Source organism: Lethenteron reissneri, chromosome 26, assembly GCF_015708825.2.
Source record: "Lethenteron reissneri isolate LAM-NWPU_2019-01 chromosome 26, ASM1570882v1, whole genome shotgun sequence".
In the NCBI taxonomy this organism is placed as follows: Eukaryota; Metazoa; Chordata; class Hyperoartia; order Petromyzontiformes; family Petromyzontidae; genus Lethenteron; species Lethenteron reissneri.
Window position 1 is genome coordinate 18,250,565 of NC_083804.1, and position 18,913 is coordinate 18,269,477.

An 18,913-nucleotide genomic window follows, 5' to 3' on the forward strand; every position below is an offset into this window, starting at 1 on the left:
TGTTGTCGGCTATGCAGGGTACTTTTGTTTCTTTGTGTCTTACTGACCTCAATAGATGCTCATGAGTAGCATTTTCTCTCACAGACTGAAGTTGAATGTAAAATCTTTGTGCAAACGGTGTATATGTACAGCCTTCCACGTGTGTGTCTGTATGAAGGATGATGGTGATCCCAAGTTGCAGTCTCTCCTGAGTGAACTAGAGTCCGGTTTAGGCCGAGTCTTGAGGCAACAATCTGACCCCACGGGCAGACGTGGACGCTCAAAGGCTCAGGTGGAATCTGACCTCTCTGGTATGCACTCACACTCGTACACGTGCACATGCACGCTTGAGATGGGTTGAGCATACAGCTGCCTGCACCACCTGTAGATCAGCGCCATTTTTATCCCTTAAAAGCCACTTTCCTTTGTATAACGAAATCAAACCCCAAGTAGTGCATATCACTATAAAGATGAAGGCCCCCCGTAAAGCCTAAACAGACTGTTGGGGCAAGCGTTGTTAGCAAGCACAAATGAATATTATATTCTTGGGTGTTTCGGTAAAGTCACGTTGATAGGTTCAAAGAAAAGAACAAAAATAACAAAAAATTACGACGTTTTGATCGCAACACAAGCGGTCGTCTTCAGGAAAGGGGGGTTAGCTTCCAAGGCAAAATGTCTATAAGGGTTTGAAATGGGCGTCGCCCAAATGTCAGCAGCCAATGTTAATGTAAGTGGTGGGCAGCCAACCCGACGGTGGTTGGTTTTCCACCAATCAAAGAGCTGCCAGGTGAAAATTTGCATGTTAAAAAGGTTTAAGTCAAGCACATATGAAGGCCGACATGGCACGTGAGGGGGTGGGTGGCCTGCACCACGCCGGACCGCCTTTGTCTCCCTAGTGGCAATGTTTGCACACCACACCAGGTACTCATTTTAGGCTGAGTCGACCTAGGGGAGGCCTAGGACCGGTTACGATATTCTTCACCGATGTTGGCCGTGAGCGGGAATCTAACTCGGGGCGCCGGGTTCAGAGCACTGCGCGCTCACCGCTACACTACCACTCTCCACTCATATCACTACTCCCACTCACACACATCTATGTAAATTTAAGCAGTCTCACGTACTTTCATATCCACACTTATACACAGATACACACATACAGAAAATTACAAAGATGCCACATTTAGATCTATATATTGTTGTTGCAAGCATCTTTAATAAGCACCTATTCAAGCTCGTATTGCACACTGGAGGAAGTTGTGATCATCATTATGAATGCTATACAACACTTCCACAGGGGTGGTGTATACAATGTAAGGCAGTCAATCATTTTAGCTGAATCAACCTTAGGGAGGCCAGCACTGATACATGTACCCATTCACACACACAGATACACACACTAACACAGGCAGCTGAAACATATTTGCACACATTCACACACACAGTTGGGTGCACACACACCAAAGCGCGTGCGAATGTGTGTGTGCCTGTACTCCTGCGTACATACGTATGTACTTGAGCACGTGCAATTGTGGGAATGCATATGGTATTTATGTCTGTGTGCATACTACAGGTATCCTTTCGCCGTGCGATGAGTTTGAATTTTGGGCGGAATTGGCTGCACGGGGAGGAGAGGGCGCCCCCCGTGCTAGTTCCTTCCATTTGATGTTTGAGCCCCTCACCAAGGTAACACAAAGCTGTGCACAGCCACTCACACCATAACGATGCGATCACACCCACGACATCATTACACAACCCTATTGTCTACAATGTGTCAGCATTCTCAACGACTAATTCATACAGTGCCTTTGATCACGGATAATACACTACTAATGTAACTTTGTGAATATGGAAATGTATATTACAAATTAAGGGAGCATGGTAGTAGTGGTCCACAAGTTAAAAGAGAAAATAGCATTTTGCTATTTTCATTACTGCTGCTTAACAACAGAAAATAATGCATACAATATCAGACCTAACAATTCAGGCCCTTTAGAGCAGAGAGTGGGCATAATGATTGATTTATATTTGGAGCTTAATCTGTGGTGCCCAAATCACTGAAAAGTTTGAGGATGTTTATTTAAAAAGTGTTCACATGCCAACTGCAATTTTCAGTGTTTTAAAGGTAGAACACAGTGAAATGTGATCTCTAAACGTGATTTAGTATTTTTACCCTCCATCTACTTTGAAGAAGAACCTTCGCTTGAAATGCTTGTCGAACATTTTTCTTGCATTATTCGGCAGTGTTGATAATGAAGTGGTGAGTTAGTTTTGATTTGCGAATTGAACCATTGGCTTGATGAGTACTAGCTCAGTGGCAAGTGCATCGTTTGTCTGTTGAAAAAGAATGAATATTGAGAGCTTTCAGTGTGCCAAAATTGCCAATTGTGCAAAGGTTTGCATTTGATGTCGGTGACATGGGGGTACAGGATTTTGCGACCCTGCACTCGTTAACACTTGACGAGGTGGCAGAAGTGCTGGAGGTGACACGAGAGATCCTTGAAGATGTGTGGAGGCAGACGGAGCATGAGCCGTACCCACAGCAGCGAATGGAGAACCTCCTTCATCTCATCGGTAACCACTTGCTTGCTCACATGATTGCTTAAGCACTGTTACAATGGCTTATAGACACGATCCCTTCCTGGCTCATACAGTCGCTGTTAAGATTGCTCACTCACATCACTCGTTCACCCACTTGCACTTGCACACTCTTACGATTAGTCGTTTGCATGATTACTCACATGCTCTTAGGATCGCTCTCCCTCACTGTTATAATAACTTGCTCACACAACCACAAATAAATCAATCACATTACACTCACGCTCTCCCACTATTGCTTGGACAGGGGTCGGCAACCAAAATAACAAGAAGAGACATTTTTGTTTTAATTGGGTACAAAACTCAATATTTCAAGAGCCGCAATATTTTGTGAATACATACATACATTATGTCACGAAGAAGTGTGTAAAGAGCCGCATGCGCCTCAGGAGCCACAGGTTGCTGACCCCTTTGCTAAAACATTCGCTCGCTCACACAATCTTAGGGAAAATGCACTCAGAATTTTCTGCACTGATATACTTTTACGATACATTCTTTGTTGCACCTCAGAATTTCTTTATGAAAGAGACTGTTTCAATGGACTTGCTTTTGGTTACGATCATCAGAAATGTATACGTATGCATTGTTGGTGGCACGAGTTTTGTTGCTTCTCCTTCTGCTGCTGGTTCTGTTGCTTATGCCATCACCTGTGGTGCTGGTTCTGCTCGTACTCGCCTGCGTGCATGCATAGGTGCCTCCCTCGCGCGGCACGTGTCTCACGCCCTGGCAGGGGTGCCCCCATGGGTGGCACCGTTCTCTGAAGTTCGGGAGGCACTGTCTGCAGCGGCGTCACTCTGCCAGCGCTGGACAGACACATGCGAGCAGCTCACGGGAGCCGCCTGGAGCCGGTTCACCCCCCATGCTTGGCGTGGGGGCGCCGTGAACACTGATGCAGTGCAGGGGTTGGCCTCCCGCCTCCGACAGGTGCCTCTGACTAATTGTAGCTGTGTGTGGATATCAGTCTTATTCTAGCAGTGTGCAGAGGATAATACGATGTCAGAGAACTGAACGGGCTCCACTGAGCTTCTGGGTTTGAATTTGTTGTTCAGCTACCCGCAGTTGAAATTAGTTCTCAAATGTAATAAGTTTATGGTCTCAGCCCGCTCTTGAATGACTGAATAATAACATATTAAATTTGGTGTTAGATTAATTTGTCATAGTCCACCAAAGACCAAGAACACACTGCATTATTAAATTTTACGAATTCATTCATTGTTTAATAATTAATGGTAAAGTTCACACAACATGCTTTGAATCACATATGTAAGAATCAGTGTTTTTAAATTTGTTCAGATTATGTGTTAAATAGCTAGTTTGAATTGTCACGATAAAATGGACAATTCAAACAAGACTGCAAAAACCCCCTAAATGGTGACATCGAATTACCAAATGATTATATAGTGTCCCTCTGTGCCATTGTGGCCACTTGTGGGTGTATACCTGAGTCCACATTTCTCTGTGTGCATGACTACATTTGCACTCCTATTCTATCTTCACGTAGGTGTTCTCCTGTACCAGTGTGTTTATCTGTTTCCGTGTCTCCGTGGTATTGTCTGCTTTTGTCTCAGGTGCTTAGCCTGCGCACTGCTCATGAGCAACTGCTGGCACTGCTATCAGGCTCTGAGAGAGATACTGTTCAGCCGAGCAAGGCTTTCAAGCCATTTGAAGGCCTCAACCCCTTGCACTACAACCCCTACACGCAGGTACGCAGGCTTGTGTGCTCATGCCTTCAGATGTTCAAGCACATTCATAGAAGGTGCTCTTGAACTGCATGCACACAAACACACACTTGCTTACACTCACTCAGACACACAGCCTCACATTAACAAAGACAAAGACTCACACAAAAACAACTGACATTAGCATACACTAACACAGCCTTACACACAGATTCATGTATATGTTGTGCAGTAGAACCACGTGGAGACGAGGGATACTATAAGGGCTGTTGCCATTTATTAAACCACTGTTACACTCGACACTCTATGCTCACACCAGTGTAGGTGCTCTCTATCTCGGTCCTTACCCGGACACTGAATACTATCTGGACCCTACCCTCGTCTATCCCCTTGGCTCTCCCACTCATCTGCCCGGAGCGGGGGTTCAACCAACACCACTCCGCGACGAGGAGAAAGAAACACTCTGCAGCCGATCCTTACTCTGGCTCCCCACAACGACCACGCCTTCGTCACGGGGGTCTCCCTTAAGAACCTCTTGGGCGGCTCCTCCCCCGAGCTCGGACCCGCCTTGTTTCCCGAAAGGACCTCTTAGACCACTCGTGACATTGCGTCATCCTTGACTGTCAGCTCGCACCTCCTTCTGTTCACCTCCTCATGGTTACTCACAATACTCCTCTCCATATATATTAATTACATGATTACAACATTTTGGATGAATCGAAAAAACATGTTGGGAATTAATCTGAAAATATGTTATCGGAAGTGATATGAAACTTTCCTTAAAAATCCTAAATCCTAAATGTTTTAATGTGAAACTCATCCTAATACACACGCATAGCTTCAAAGACAAATATTCCCCAAATAGCCTTAGCAGACTGTTGGGGCAAGTGCTTCTTAGCGAGCACCTATGAAGACCGGCATGGCACACGAAGGGGTCGGTCGCCAGCACAGCGCCCGGCTGCCTTTGTCTCCCTAGTGGGAATATTTACACACTGCACCAGGTACTGATTTGAGGCTGAGTCGACGTTGGGAGGCCGAGGACCGGTTCAGATAATCTTCATTGGTATTGGTCGTGAGCAGGAATCTAACTCGGGTCATCAGGTTTGTAGCACAGCGCACTAACTACTATGCCACCACTTCCCGCACGCACAGCTACACATACACATTCACCCCCATATAAACTCTTATTTCAGTCCCTCCAGAAAAACGCGGAGTTTTTTGGTGATTGTTGCGGGCAAAAATCGTTGATTATGCGGCACGTTTTCTTAAAAAATGCGATGGAATATGCGGGATATTTATGCAATTTTATGCGATTAAATTGCGGGAACTTGCAAAAATTGCGGGAACTTGCAAAAACTGCGGTTTGATGAAAAAGAGAAAAAAAAGTGATTCCCCCAACACCCTATTCACTAGGCTACTACTTTAATGTAAAGAGTAATTTCTTATTACTTCCTATGATAAGCAAGCATACTACATCACAGAAAGTGCTGGGAATATTTAAGTTCTCATCTTGTTTTATTTCAGACCTTAACAAACAGATGGCTCAAACTTACAAAACATTGAGTCGAACAAGTTCTGTAGCTTTACAAAATGAATATGCTACAACTTCTGTAAAAATGAATAAATAAAATATTAAAAAATAAAATGTGTGCTTCCTGTTTTACAGAGGTAGCTATACAAAACAGACATCTTCTGTTAAAATAAGTGTTTTCAGTGCACAGTAACGTAAGCAATACAGTAACAGTACAGTCTTACAGTAATGTAAATGTACATACTACTAACAAAAAAGTGCAATCTTACAACTGTAAAGTTGCATAAACTCCTGAATAAAACTAACTACGTAGCCTCTAACACTTCATAACGTTCCCATGGCAACAGGGGAAATGGCTGCGCTTGTGTGAAGTAAACGCAACATTTTTCAACTTTCTGCTAAGATATATGTGACTTTTTGCAACGAAAATGCGGGGATTATGAAATCATGCAAGCCCGCATATTTTGCGCGCGGAAATCTGCAATTTATGCGGCGAAAGTGCGGCGTATTTGAAAAAACGTGCCCCCCGCATAAATATGCGGACTTTGGCTGATTTTGCATGGAATCTTGCGATCGCATAATCGCGTTTTTCTGGAGGGACTGTTATTTACAGTCACACACAGGAAGATTAAAACATAGCTTATGCAACACTCATTATCACACACATATACCCATGTTAAAATACACTTCGATTTTCAAGCTATCACAATGACACACATACAGCCTTTTACAATGAATACATAGATTATACCAAACACATATTTACAAGTAATCATAATGATACGTCTTTTATAAACATGCAATCTTACATTTACCGCGTGGCCTCTCAGCCTCTGTGGCAGACCGCGGTGTTGCAATACGAACGGGTGGTGGAGCCAGCAGAGTCTCGCGTGGCAGCAAAGCTTCGGAGTCGCCTCATGCAGACCCAGGGAAACCCTGCACAGGTGTGTGATGGTGAATTTGTTTGCCAGAGGAGGTGCGAAGCACATTGCACAGCTTGGCAGTGGGATCAGTGACTGTCAGACATGGATGGGCCTTCCACAAAACTGCTAATGAAAGGATGGCATGCATGCTTCCCTGCCTGCAATCATTCTAATTGCTTGGCCGAGAGGATAGATTCCACAATATTTGAAGGACGTCCAAGTGGTCCATTTTATGTGTCGATGTGTACATGTATGTGTACATGTATGTCCATACAGTGAGGGAAAAAAGTATTTGATCCCCTGCTGATTTTGTACGTTTGCCCACTGACAAAGAAATGATCAGTCTATAATTTTAATGGTAGGTGTATTTGAACAGTGAGAGACAGAATAACAACAACAAAATCCAGAAAAACACATGTCAAAAATGTTATACATTGATAATTGGTTCTTTACCCTTCTATCTGGCAACAAAACTGACACCTTTTTGCAAGGAGTCATGTTTGCATAGACCGCAATACCTGCAGTCATAATACAAACAAAAGAACATAACTCTGATAATGTGCACTGTCCTTGAAGTTGATTGGTCCACACCCGAGACAGCTTTCCTTCGAGCCTAGTCTCATATGGGTTGGACCAGATGACGCCAAAAGGCGCACAACTCAAGGACAATGCACCATCAGAGTATGAGAGCTCGGGGCAAGCATCTACACTATGGGGACCTCATTTGCCAGTACTGGCATTGTCCTTGAGTTGTGCGCCTTTTGGCGTCATCTGGTCCAACCCATATGAGACTAGGCTCGAAGGAAAGCTGTCTCAGGTGTGGACCAATCAACTTCAAGGACAGTGCACATTATCAGAGTTATGTTCTTTTGTTTGTATTATGACTGCAGGTATTGCGGTCTATGCAAACATGACTCCTTGCAAAAAGGTGTCAGTTTTGTTGCCAGATAGAAGGGTAAAGAACCAATTATCATATTTTTACTGGCAAATGAGGTCCCCATAATGTTATACATTGATTTGCATTTTAATGAGGGAAATAAGTATTTGACCCTTCTGCAAAACATGACTTAGTACTTGGTGGCAAAACCCTTGTTGGCAATCACAGAGGTCAGACGTTTCTTGTAGTTGGCCACCAGGTTTGCACACATCTCAGGAGGGATTTTGTCCCACTCATCTTTGCAGATCTTCTCCAAGTCATTAAGGTTTCGAGGTTGACGTTTGGCAACTCGAACCTTCAGCTCCCTCCACAGATTGTCTATGGGATTAAGATCTGGAGACTCCCTAGGCCACTCCAAGACCTTAATGTGCTTCTTCTTGAGCTACTCCTTTGTTGCCTTGGCCATGTGTTTTGGGTCATTGTCATGCCGGAATACCCATCCACGACCCATTTTCAATGCCCTGGAGGTTCTCACCCAAGATTTGACGATAATGGCCCCGTCCATCGTCCCTTTGATGTACAATGCATAAGAAGACCTTCATCCAGCAGTGAATTGTCAAAGGGATGTGTATCATTATTATTTGTATCTGTGTGACAGCTACTGCAGGAGTTTCACAGGTACCGTGAGCTGCTCTGCCGACCACACATCAGCCAAGAGCTACTGTCTGAGCGGGAGACGCTGCTGGCACAACTCACAGAGTACAACAAGAGTGAGCTCACTCAAAATGTGTATGTGTGTGCGTGCCTTGTGGGTAGCGGAGGTGTGGTGAGTAGTGCACTATCCTACCAACTCAGCAACCTAATTTTAATTCCATCCATCTGTAACACCAGTGACAAAACTTTCCCTTGGTCGTCTCAGCCTTAAATGAGTACATAGCTGGTTTGTTTTGTAAGTATCTCCACTGGGGTGACAAATGTGGCTGGCCATATTTCTTCCACACCATCCCAGTCGTATTCAGCATTTGCTAACACCACTTGCCCGAAGAGTGGTGTTAGCTTAACAGGTTATCTTTGTCTTTTTGTACCTTGTGGCTAGGTGTGGTGTAGTGATAAATATTGTGGTGATGCATGTTAGAGTGTGATGTGGTATGGTGATGTATTTTGGATGGTCACATGAGTTGTGTGTGATTTTGTGATGTCTGTGTGGTTATATTTGTAGTGTGATGTGGTTCGTGTTGTCACGTGTTGTTGTGTAATGTGTGTCGTGTTGCGGTAGGTGTATGGGCGGACTTTAACAAGCGCAGTCACGGAGTGCCTGGTGAGTCCACAGGCCCCCCCGCTGGAAAGAACCTGTCGGAGGTTGTCAACAACATTGTGTGGGTGCAGCAACTGGAGGCCAAGGTAGCGCGAGCACACGTTATGCAGCACAAACACACGAGCATGGCAAACACAAGCATGTGTGCATGATCATGCGTAGGTATGTACACCTGCATCTGCATATATGTGCTTGCTTTTGATTAGGGCTGTCATACTACAAATAGAATTGTGACAATTGAATAACAAGGATTAGTAGTAATTTCGACATGCCTTGCAAGCTTAGGTATTTGTGAACGTGTACATGTGCCGTGGGTGTATACAGATGCGAGAGACACTGGACACGGCGATGGTGCTGCTGGGCTCGTTGTCCGGGTTTGCCGCGTTTCGCACGGACTCGCTGGCACTGCAGGAGGAGCTTTCGCTATATCGGCGCGAGCACTTCGAGGGGTGGAGCCGTGACACACTCGCCGCCATCGCAGACCCGGATGCTGGTGTTGGGTGAGCTTGGGACGCCACGATAACTGCAGCTCTCAACCTGTAGACATGCACCTTGGTTGTATGTCCCAGGCAGTCCAACATGATTTCATGTGCACACGGTTTATTATCTGTATACCAATTTACCAAACGCGGCCTAGAAGTTTTGAGTTTCCATCGGTAACTACGAGTCCGCAACATGCATTTGCAAATTTCGTGGGGCCACGGGTCTCCTCCGTTAAAGACAGATGGGCGGAGGTAACGCTTTTACACTTTCAACCTGATGTGGAAAGTGTTAAAAATGCTTCAAAGTCACTCAGATGAGTCATAATGATCAATTTACATCACCGTTATAGATTTGAATACATTGTCAATGTGCGTGACTGTTGGTGTGTTGTATGGTTGGGCGGTGTGCCGTAGGCTGCGTGCCAGCGGGCGCGTGATGCAGCTAGAGCCACGGGATGGCTCGCTACGTGTGTGCTACTCAGACCACCTGGCCGCACTTATTGCTGAGGTCCGTCAGCTATCGGCGCTCGGCTACACCATTCCGCCCAAGGTCCTACAGGCAGCTACTACTGCCCTCAAATTTTACCGGCATGCCAACACCCTCAAGCAGGTATGTGGATTCAGGCTAGTCCTGTCATACATTTAGTAGACTAAAGTATTCTATCACAAATGATGAGCTCCACACTCAGACACTGGACTTCACATGTACACAGACACTAGACTATGAACTCACAACTAAACCAAGATGAGATCTACTTATTTTTTTGAGTTGCATCCTTCTCTAAAATTCTTTAACTGACCTAGCCTTTTATCTTTGTTTGGTCAAACCATCATCGTTACTGAGTCATTATGCATTTATTTGGTGTGAACAGGTGGCCCATTTTTACAACACAATCGACCAGCAGATGATCCCGAGTCAGAGACCCATGCTTCTGGAGGCAGCGCTGGCCTTTGAGAAAATAATAAAAGTATGTATACCTACACACACACACAAATTGACAAAGATCCATTCTTTAGCCATACAGACTCTGAAGGAAAGTGCTGTTAGCAAAGATCAATTCAGGCCAGCATGGCACTTATTGGGATGCTTGTTCTCTTTTCACATTTCACCTCTGCATACCCTCATACCTCCATCTTTACAACATCTTGCCATTTCCTTATCTCAGCTGCCGCAGAAACCCTCGGCTACACTTTTATCACATTCTGACTCCGCGATTGCAAATCTCTACTCTATGGCCTACCGAAATCTCTCTAAACTCCAGATGATCTAAAATGCTGTTTGCCAGACTCCTCACCTGCACCTTAAAGCAAAACAACATCACAATACTTAATTCCTTCACTGGCTCCCAATAAAACCCTGTATCAATTTTAACCTCTCACCACCTTCAAGATCCTTAATTGACTGTCATCTACCTACATTTATTTTCTCATTTCATTATACTCCTCTCTACACACTTTCAGTTCCAGCAATCAGAGCCATGTGTTGATGGTCCCAATCAACCTTCGCTCAGTGGGAGATCGCTCATTCTCTTCTGTTGCCCCATAGTCTGGCACGTAATTCTCACAGCTATTCATATTGTCACCTTCCTGCCACTGTTCGAGGTGATACTCAAGACCTTTATATTTTGCTGTGCCTATCACATACTGTCTCTATCTCTATAAAATTAGCATGCCCATTGTTTCTTTACTACACATTGAGATGAGGTTAAGTTTAGATGCTGTTATTACTAACAAATTTTATTATATTGTATTATTCATCTATCTTAAATTAAGAGAGGCAACCCTTAGTCCTGTATCTGATAGTGGCTCACCAACCTCTACTCTCTTGTTTCCCGCTCACACTCCCCTCGTGTTCTTCTCTCACATTAGAAGTCAGGTTCGCGTGCAGAAGGCGGGAGCACGGTGCAGGTGACGTGGGATAGCCCCGAGCAGCTGGAGTCGTACATCGCGGAGCTGCAGCGTGCGGCCGAGACGCTCACGGGACAGAACCGCAGGCTGCGGCGTACCCACCTGGACCTGTGCGACAAGGTGATCCAGCCTGAATTATGTTGTGACAGCCATACACGTGTCTGAAGCTGCAGCCCATGTGTGACAGTGTAACAATATGGGTGCATGTGTACAGTCGAGCCCTGCCTCCTTGTATAGGTACCAACTGGTGAAAGCCCTTCTCTGCCTGGCTGGGACTCAACCAGGGAAGATACTTGATAGTTTTCACTGCAGGGTGCTGTCTAGGCCGACACATCGCTTTCTGTACTCAAGTACTAAGCATAAGATTTTCCATTGTGATCTGTTGAACTTGACCGTAGTTCTAATCTTGACGTGCTGTGTGCTTGTGGGAACATGCCAGGTGGTGGCACTAATGGGTGTGGACCTGCTGAGGCAGCAGCAGAGGTGGAAGTCTGCGGTGCAGGAGATTCGACAGATCACTGAGAATGTAGCCGTGCAGGTAGCCTACACGCACGTGCTCATGCATACACACACACAGATAAACATGCTCACTCGCACATGCATGTACACGTGCGATCTCACAATGCATCCATGCAAATATACACATGCACACATTCACACATGCATGCTCGTACTCAAACGTGCACACAAATGTGGCCATATTCAGTTACATGCACAAGCTCATATACAAACACGTTAACTGTAAAACATGCACACACACACAAACATTCACAATCATGCAGACAATCATGCACAAACATTTGCTCATAGACTAACCTAAGTTTACGGGCACCCGCTTGAACACACTCGTTGACACATTTTTTGCACTAGCGCACACACAAATAAACACACAACCGCCATTCGCCACTAAGTGGCGGTGACACAGGAGGTCACGGGGCAGACCCAGGTGCAGCGGGTCGACACATTACACTGTCACACATGCAAGCGCATACAATGCGCACACACACATAAACACATGGACATACATAAACACGTTCACTCATGCATGCACATGCTGTGACATACACAAAGACAAAGATCCCCTGTATAGCCTTAACAGACTTTTGGGGCAAGTGCTGTTAGCGAGCACCTATGAAGGTCGGCAAGGCACAATAGGGGGTGGCCAGCACTACACCCTGCCGCCTTTGTCTCCCCCAGCAGCGATGTTTTCACATTGCACCAGGTATGCATTTGAGGCTGAGTCGACAAAGGAGAGGCCCTGGACTAATTCAAATAATCGTTACTGGTGTTGGCTGTGAGCGGGATTCAAACTCGGGCCAGTGGGTTCATAGCTACACTATCGCTCCCCACTCTCACATACACAAACACACATGCACACAACCTCAAATGCACATACTCTCATGCACGCATACATGCATATGTACAAAAGAACACGTATATCTTTAAGTGTTGTAGACTCTTAGAGAATGTGCTGTTCACATGCTGCTGTTATGACTGGCATGGCACAATTAGCACGGTTGGCTCTTTCCAGTGCGAAAGGGGTTCATCATACATAGACCTGCCCACTTTTGTCTCCCCATGTTTATGTCGACAACATGTATTAATTTTAGGCCAAGTTTACTTCAGGGAGGTACAGGCCAGTTTCAGTCACCAAATTTGAGTCGTGTTGTGAGTCATGTCTTGGAACTGAATCTCCGTCGCTATGATCATAATGTCGTGGGTGAACCGCCACTACTACACAATTCACAATTAATGCGAACACATATTGTATATTGCTTTCTTTATATGTTGTGCTTATCGCAATGTGTTGTGTGTATTGCAAGTCGTGTGCATGCGTGTGCCAACTGCCATCAGGCACATGTGTGCAGTGTATACTGTAGTGAGTGTCCACATTGTGTGTGTTTGCGCCTGGTGTACAATGTGTTGTGCTCGTTACTTCCAGGTCTTGTGTCGTGTTTACTACATGTAGTGTGTCTCTATATTACACATGTGCATTATGTTTACTGTGTGAAGTGTGTGTACCCATCTTAGGTGCATGCATTGTGTTTGTTACACTTTCGGTGCATTGTATGCCTTGTGGTACATATGTCACGTGCAGGGGGGTGTGCGTGTCGACAACATGGCACCATGGCTGCTGCACTGGGATCATCAGCTGTACAAGGCCCTGGAGCTGCAGTACCAGGCTGGCCTGGAGCGTCTTCATCTGCACCTGCCCGACATTCACACGGAGCTGACCTTCACGTGTGACACACACCTTTAAAACCATCATCGTTTTCACCATTAACATTTCCAGAGTCATGAAGTAATATGGCTACGTATCTAATTGCTAAATTTGGTTGTGAGAATGAATATTGGTGAGCTGAGACAAAAAATTATGGATGTATTAAACACTTGTACACGTGACAACTGAATTTCTTTGGCTGCCATCGGGGGGCTGGAGGGTCTTAACGACACAAATTTGGCCAAATCATTACGTGGCCAAACCCAAAAATAAATGATCGAGGAACATTACTATGAGCAGCCTGACATCACACAAAGTTGATATTCTCTTGAGATGGATGATGACATCGTTCTTGGTCACCATCACTATAATCACCAAAAACATTACCCCAATCATGAATAACATCACTCTTTAACAGCCTGGCATTAACATGGATTTGATCACCTTCTGACAATAACCATCAGCACAACATCACCATCATCACCAATGTTGTTGACTTCAATATCCACCTCTGGTGCCATCACAGTACATTTCTCCAGTAGAGAATTTGTCTTGATATGACCCCTGACCTATAGTGTCGATCTCTCCTTCTTTCCCCCTCCTTACCAATCACAGTCAGGGACGCCTGCAGTTGCGCCCCCCCATAGAGGAACTACGCTCACGCTACTATCGTGAGGTCCGCCGCTTCTTGGGTGCTCCTGCAGCCTTTTTAGGCGTGCGTGGCATCACTGGGCCGACGGCCATCTTCCCGGCCATGGTGGAGCGAAATGAGATGCGATTCCTCGCTGTGTACATGCGTGCCGAGGCCCTGTTCGCTCGCCTCGCTGACGCCTGCACCGCCTTTCAGGTGAACTTGGTCTCTTCATGATGGAGCTCTCACACTTTCCGCTTAGAAGACAACCTGCTATAGTGCATGATACCCACTTAACAGTCCATGAGCCCAGACCAGATGTGTAACTTATTGGTACCACATTAGGTGGAATAACTTTAGTGGTTCCAGTTTCTTTATTTGGCCGATAACAGTGAATTATGTTACAACCATTTTAAATTTAGTGGGTTATTAAATTCACTATTGTTCTTAGTTCTATTATTTTATTACTTCCCTTCTACGTGACTTTACCGAAAGAACCAAGAAGACGAATCCCTGCAGTCACGAAAGCTTTAAATCGAAATTTTATTCACTATTATTAACCAAAAAAAATGATATACTCCTATCGCTTTGCTACCTTTAATAGCTACCATTTTCTGCTTTAGCCCACGGGCTCTGAAATATTTGCCATCTGTAACCTCTTGACCCCGATCTCATATCATGATCTTGTTTTAATAGGGGACATGTTTAATGGACGACTCCAGTTTTACAGATGACTCCCTCCACCACCTCTCCTTTCTCGCCCCCTCTGCTCACATTTCTCAGGAGTGGGTGGTGTTGGGCCAGGTGGATGTGGAAGCGCTCATAGAGAAACACCTCCACACTGTCGCCGACTGGGAGAGGAACTTCCGCTCCCTGAAAACACGTGGCAAGGACGCTGAGAGGCTGCCCTCGTACGAAAACCCCATAATCAAAATGTTCACATTCACATTATTATCAATATGAGAATTAATATTATAACATTTTACGCGATCATCCTTATTCAATCTGGACAGGTGGCTCAGCGGTAGAGTGAACCACTCACAATTTGAAGGTTGCTAGTTCGAATCCTCCGGGGTCGATAAATACCACGTAGTGGTGCAGTCAACAAAGGGTTGAACTATTAATAATCTCACGTCCACCATAGGAATGAGTAATCTCCTCCACCATTGGCTTCGGGCTGTGAAAATGAGATGAGCACCACTTCAATGATCCTTTGAGCAAGAAATCACTTTAACCTTTGACTATCCGCATGAGAAATTACTTAATGAATTGTGGGATCATTGAAATAGTGGATTTTGGCAGTATTTTTTATAGAGAATTTGCATGTAAAAAATAAATCTCAATTCATGGGAATTAGATCTAACAAGCTTAGCATTCATATCGTGCCAATTCTTTGGATTGCTACAAAAATCCTGTTAGTTTGAATGGACTCCCTTTTATTTAACTTTAACTTTCCATTTTAAGAAATTGGGCTACTAATGATAATTCCTAGGTTGTCAAAGGATTACCCATTCATTTTGTGAATTATGCGATGGGCCCCTACCTGGTTATAAATAAATATCAAGTATGTATGTGTGCGTACTAACAGGCAGTTGAAGGTGGACTGCATCGTTGTAAACTGTGGGCCAGTCAGAACATCCATCGACACTCATATCCAGCAGCTGTTTGAGGGTCTTCTGCACTCCCTGCGTGGCTCCATACAGGGTGAGCACACACGGGGACACACAGGGACCAGAGGCATAAAGTGACAATGGAAAATACAGATACATGGACATGAAGAGAAAAGGGGACACACAAAGCCACAAAGGAGAAGGAAACATGGGAAGTCGGGGACCTGATGAGACATGAGCACGAAGAGACCAGGAATAGGGGCTCAGGGGGCATATGTGTGAGTGTCCATATTAAACAACTGCAGTTTTATTGTGGTTGATGTTGTGCTTACGGATTACCAGTGTAGTTGCTTGTTGACTTTTGGTAATTACTTTGGTAGTTGATGATTGATATTTGCCTGTGGCCAACAGTTGTTGCTGGTTGTCTAATGCAGTATCCAATGGTTGCCTGTGGTTGCTGTTTGCAGCACATGTGCAGGAGATGGAGGCGTTCATCTCAGAGGGGAGCCGGAGCCTGACCACACAGCCTCAGACGGTGGAGGAGATTGGCGATGCCCGCAGGCAGCATGCTGACCTTGTGGCACGGACACCACAGGCACGGACCCTAGCCCAACAACAATACAGAGCCACTTAATGACCTACTGATGAGGCCTAGGAGACTGGAATGATGCAAGGGCAGTATTGAGAATTTTCTCAGGGAGACTAGGATTCCAGATAGGATACTTGCCTTCATCACTGAATCATTCATAACTAGCTCAGGGAGTTATGATTTCTAGGTCAACATATTGAGACTCAACAGAAGAAGACTGGCTGTCATAAAGTCTCAGGAAATAGTTCAGGGAATCCAGGATTGATGTATTCATACTCGGCATTATAGAAGACCAGGTTACAAGACTAATGTGTTTTAGGTTGGCTCAAGAATACTCTGTTTCAGGATCAATGCCCTGACACTTAATTGTAGATGCTTAATCTTGATTTGAAGCTTTCGTAACTGCAGGAATCCATACTCTTTGGTTCTTTCAGTAAAGTCACGTAGGTATTTTATTTTCGAGCTACGTGACTTTACCGAAACAACTAAAGAGTGTAGATGTATACTGTGCATGTATGCACATTATACATCTACAAAAGGTATTCGTGTTTATAGTGGCATCTTTAAGTTAACGTCTCATAGACAAATGTTACACCATTTAAGGACTACTCAACAAACCTAATCCTGATTTAGATATTTCCTGGCAGCACCACAACACACTGCTAATAATGCCACTTATCCAGGAAATTTGCTAAGCCTCCAAGCTCTATACTCTCTGGTTCTTTCGCTAAAGTCACGTAGTTAGAAAAAATAATAAAAGAAACACGACGTTTCGGTCGCAACACAAGCGTCCTTCTTCAGTCGAGAAAATGATCTGCTGTTTTGGCTTTACAGTGATACCTCGGTTCACGAACGCTTCGGTTCACGAACAACTCGGTTCACGACCAGAAAATTTCATAAAAATATGCTTCGGTTCACGAACTCCGCTTCGGTTCACGAACAGGAGCCGCGCCCATTTTTATGCTAATTCCAGGCTGTCACATGGTCGTGATTTATTGTAGCAGGAGCGAGCAATGCAAAATCAGCCGAGGGAGTACCCGCCTCCTCCTCCTCCTCGGGGGCTCGCGACACGTGGTGCGCCCGCCTCTTCTGCCCTTCACGCGCAGGCTACACGCGCGCACGCACGCACGCGCGCGGACGTACGCACGCGCATGCACGCGCGCGCACGCACGCGCGCGGACGTACGCACGCGCATGCACGCGCGCGCACCCCGGAATGAGCGGAGAGGCACACATGCGCCAGCTGTGACAGTCATCCCTCTTCACCTAAAAATAAAAAAACCCCGAGCGATGGATTTTTTTCCACGTATTTTCGTCAGCGTTGACCACAGCCCCCCGAAACGATCTCTCCTTGAAAAATCCATTATGCAAAAATGGAATGAGTGCCATGACTTTTTTGAAAAGCACCACCCCAACATAGCTGTCACGAACAGAGTGTTAAATCTCATGAATGATAATGTGGTCTCTCAAAAAAAAGGTCAGAACGGATTAACCGGATTTACATTGAACCCTATGGGAAAATGTGCCTCGGTTCACGACCAATTTGGTTCACGACCAGAGTCATTTCACGAATTAAGTTCGTGAACCGAGGTATCACTGTATATAGGCACGGGAGGGGGGGAAGGGGGTGGGAGGAGGAGTTTTGTCGAGTCGTGGCTGCAGGAGTTCACGGGGGAGAGGGGGGGAGGGTTTGTGGCGTGCAGGGACGGGTGGGGGCTGGCACAGGGGGGAGAGGGGGAAGGGTTTGTGGCGCACAGGGACGAGTGGGGCTGGAGAAATTCGCAGGTCAATGAGCTTGAATTAGTAACCGAAAACCAAGACGACAGCAGATCATTTTCTCACCTGAAGATGGATGCTTGTGTTGCGACCGAAACGTCATGTTTCTTTTATTATTTTTTCTATCTACGTGACTTTACCGAAAGAAGCATAGAGTATGGATTCCTGCAGTCACGAAAGCTTCAAATCAAGACTCCAAGCTCTATTTAAGAAGGGTTCTGCCATTTTATTTTAAATGTGTGTTTTACATGTGGGAATAAACAAGAGTACCTGGAGATATCCCACAACATATTAAGGCTTGACACTCAAAAGGTCCGCAGAGTCCATTTTCATTAACTTATTATCTGTGCTGTTATCTTCAGTTTGAGAGTTTCACATATCTACACAAACCATCCACTGCTGCCTTGAAAGTGGTGGGTCACGCATGCTTGCCACTGGGCCCTGTGACAGTGACTCCGTGTGTGTACAGCTGGAGCCTCTGTTTGTGGAGATGGAGGCGAAGAACCGGTTGCTGCGCTCCGTGGGCGGTGCTGGTGTGGAGCGGTTGTCCGTGCTGCGCGGCGAGTGGGATGGATTCCAGCTACGGTTGCACAACCACGAGCTGGTGCTCAAGGAGCAGGTGAGGGTGGTGAGGGGGATTGGGCAATGGGCTGGTGCTCACGCCCCCTCACCCGTCTGCTCGATCAGTCACAGTCACATGGGTGAAAGCACGTGTGTGAGCATGTTCATGATTGTAATGCTAATGATCTTAATGATGGTGAGTCTGGGCAATACTGGGAGCAGCTGCAATTGGAGTTG

General features: G+C 45.5%; 1 protein-coding gene across 4 annotated transcripts in view; it reads left to right on the forward strand.

Moving 5' to 3' along the window:
• Window positions 1–18,913, forward strand: part of DYNC2H1 (dynein cytoplasmic 2 heavy chain 1) — a 182,025-nt gene that overhangs the window by 5,495 nt on the left and 157,617 nt on the right. For all 4 annotated transcript variants that reach the window (XM_061560348.1, XM_061560350.1, XM_061560351.1 and 1 more), the window contains exons 4-22: window positions 158–290; window positions 1,550–1,662; window positions 2,406–2,550; window positions 3,266–3,498; window positions 4,143–4,277; window positions 6,615–6,728; window positions 8,243–8,354; window positions 8,861–8,985; window positions 9,224–9,399; window positions 9,796–9,991; window positions 10,254–10,349; window positions 11,251–11,409; window positions 11,729–11,827; window positions 13,388–13,530; window positions 14,126–14,357; window positions 14,925–15,052; window positions 15,730–15,845; window positions 16,219–16,346; window positions 18,585–18,734. In XM_061560348.1, coding sequence (XP_061416332.1) covers window positions 158–290; window positions 1,550–1,662; window positions 2,406–2,550; window positions 3,266–3,498; window positions 4,143–4,277; window positions 6,615–6,728; window positions 8,243–8,354; window positions 8,861–8,985; window positions 9,224–9,399; window positions 9,796–9,991; window positions 10,254–10,349; window positions 11,251–11,409; window positions 11,729–11,827; window positions 13,388–13,530; window positions 14,126–14,357; window positions 14,925–15,052; window positions 15,730–15,845; window positions 16,219–16,346; window positions 18,585–18,734 — 2,733 coding nt within the window. The remainder of the gene's footprint in view (window positions 1–157; window positions 291–1,549; window positions 1,663–2,405; window positions 2,551–3,265; window positions 3,499–4,142; window positions 4,278–6,614; window positions 6,729–8,242; window positions 8,355–8,860; window positions 8,986–9,223; window positions 9,400–9,795; window positions 9,992–10,253; window positions 10,350–11,250; window positions 11,410–11,728; window positions 11,828–13,387; window positions 13,531–14,125; window positions 14,358–14,924; window positions 15,053–15,729; window positions 15,846–16,218; window positions 16,347–18,584; window positions 18,735–18,913) is intronic.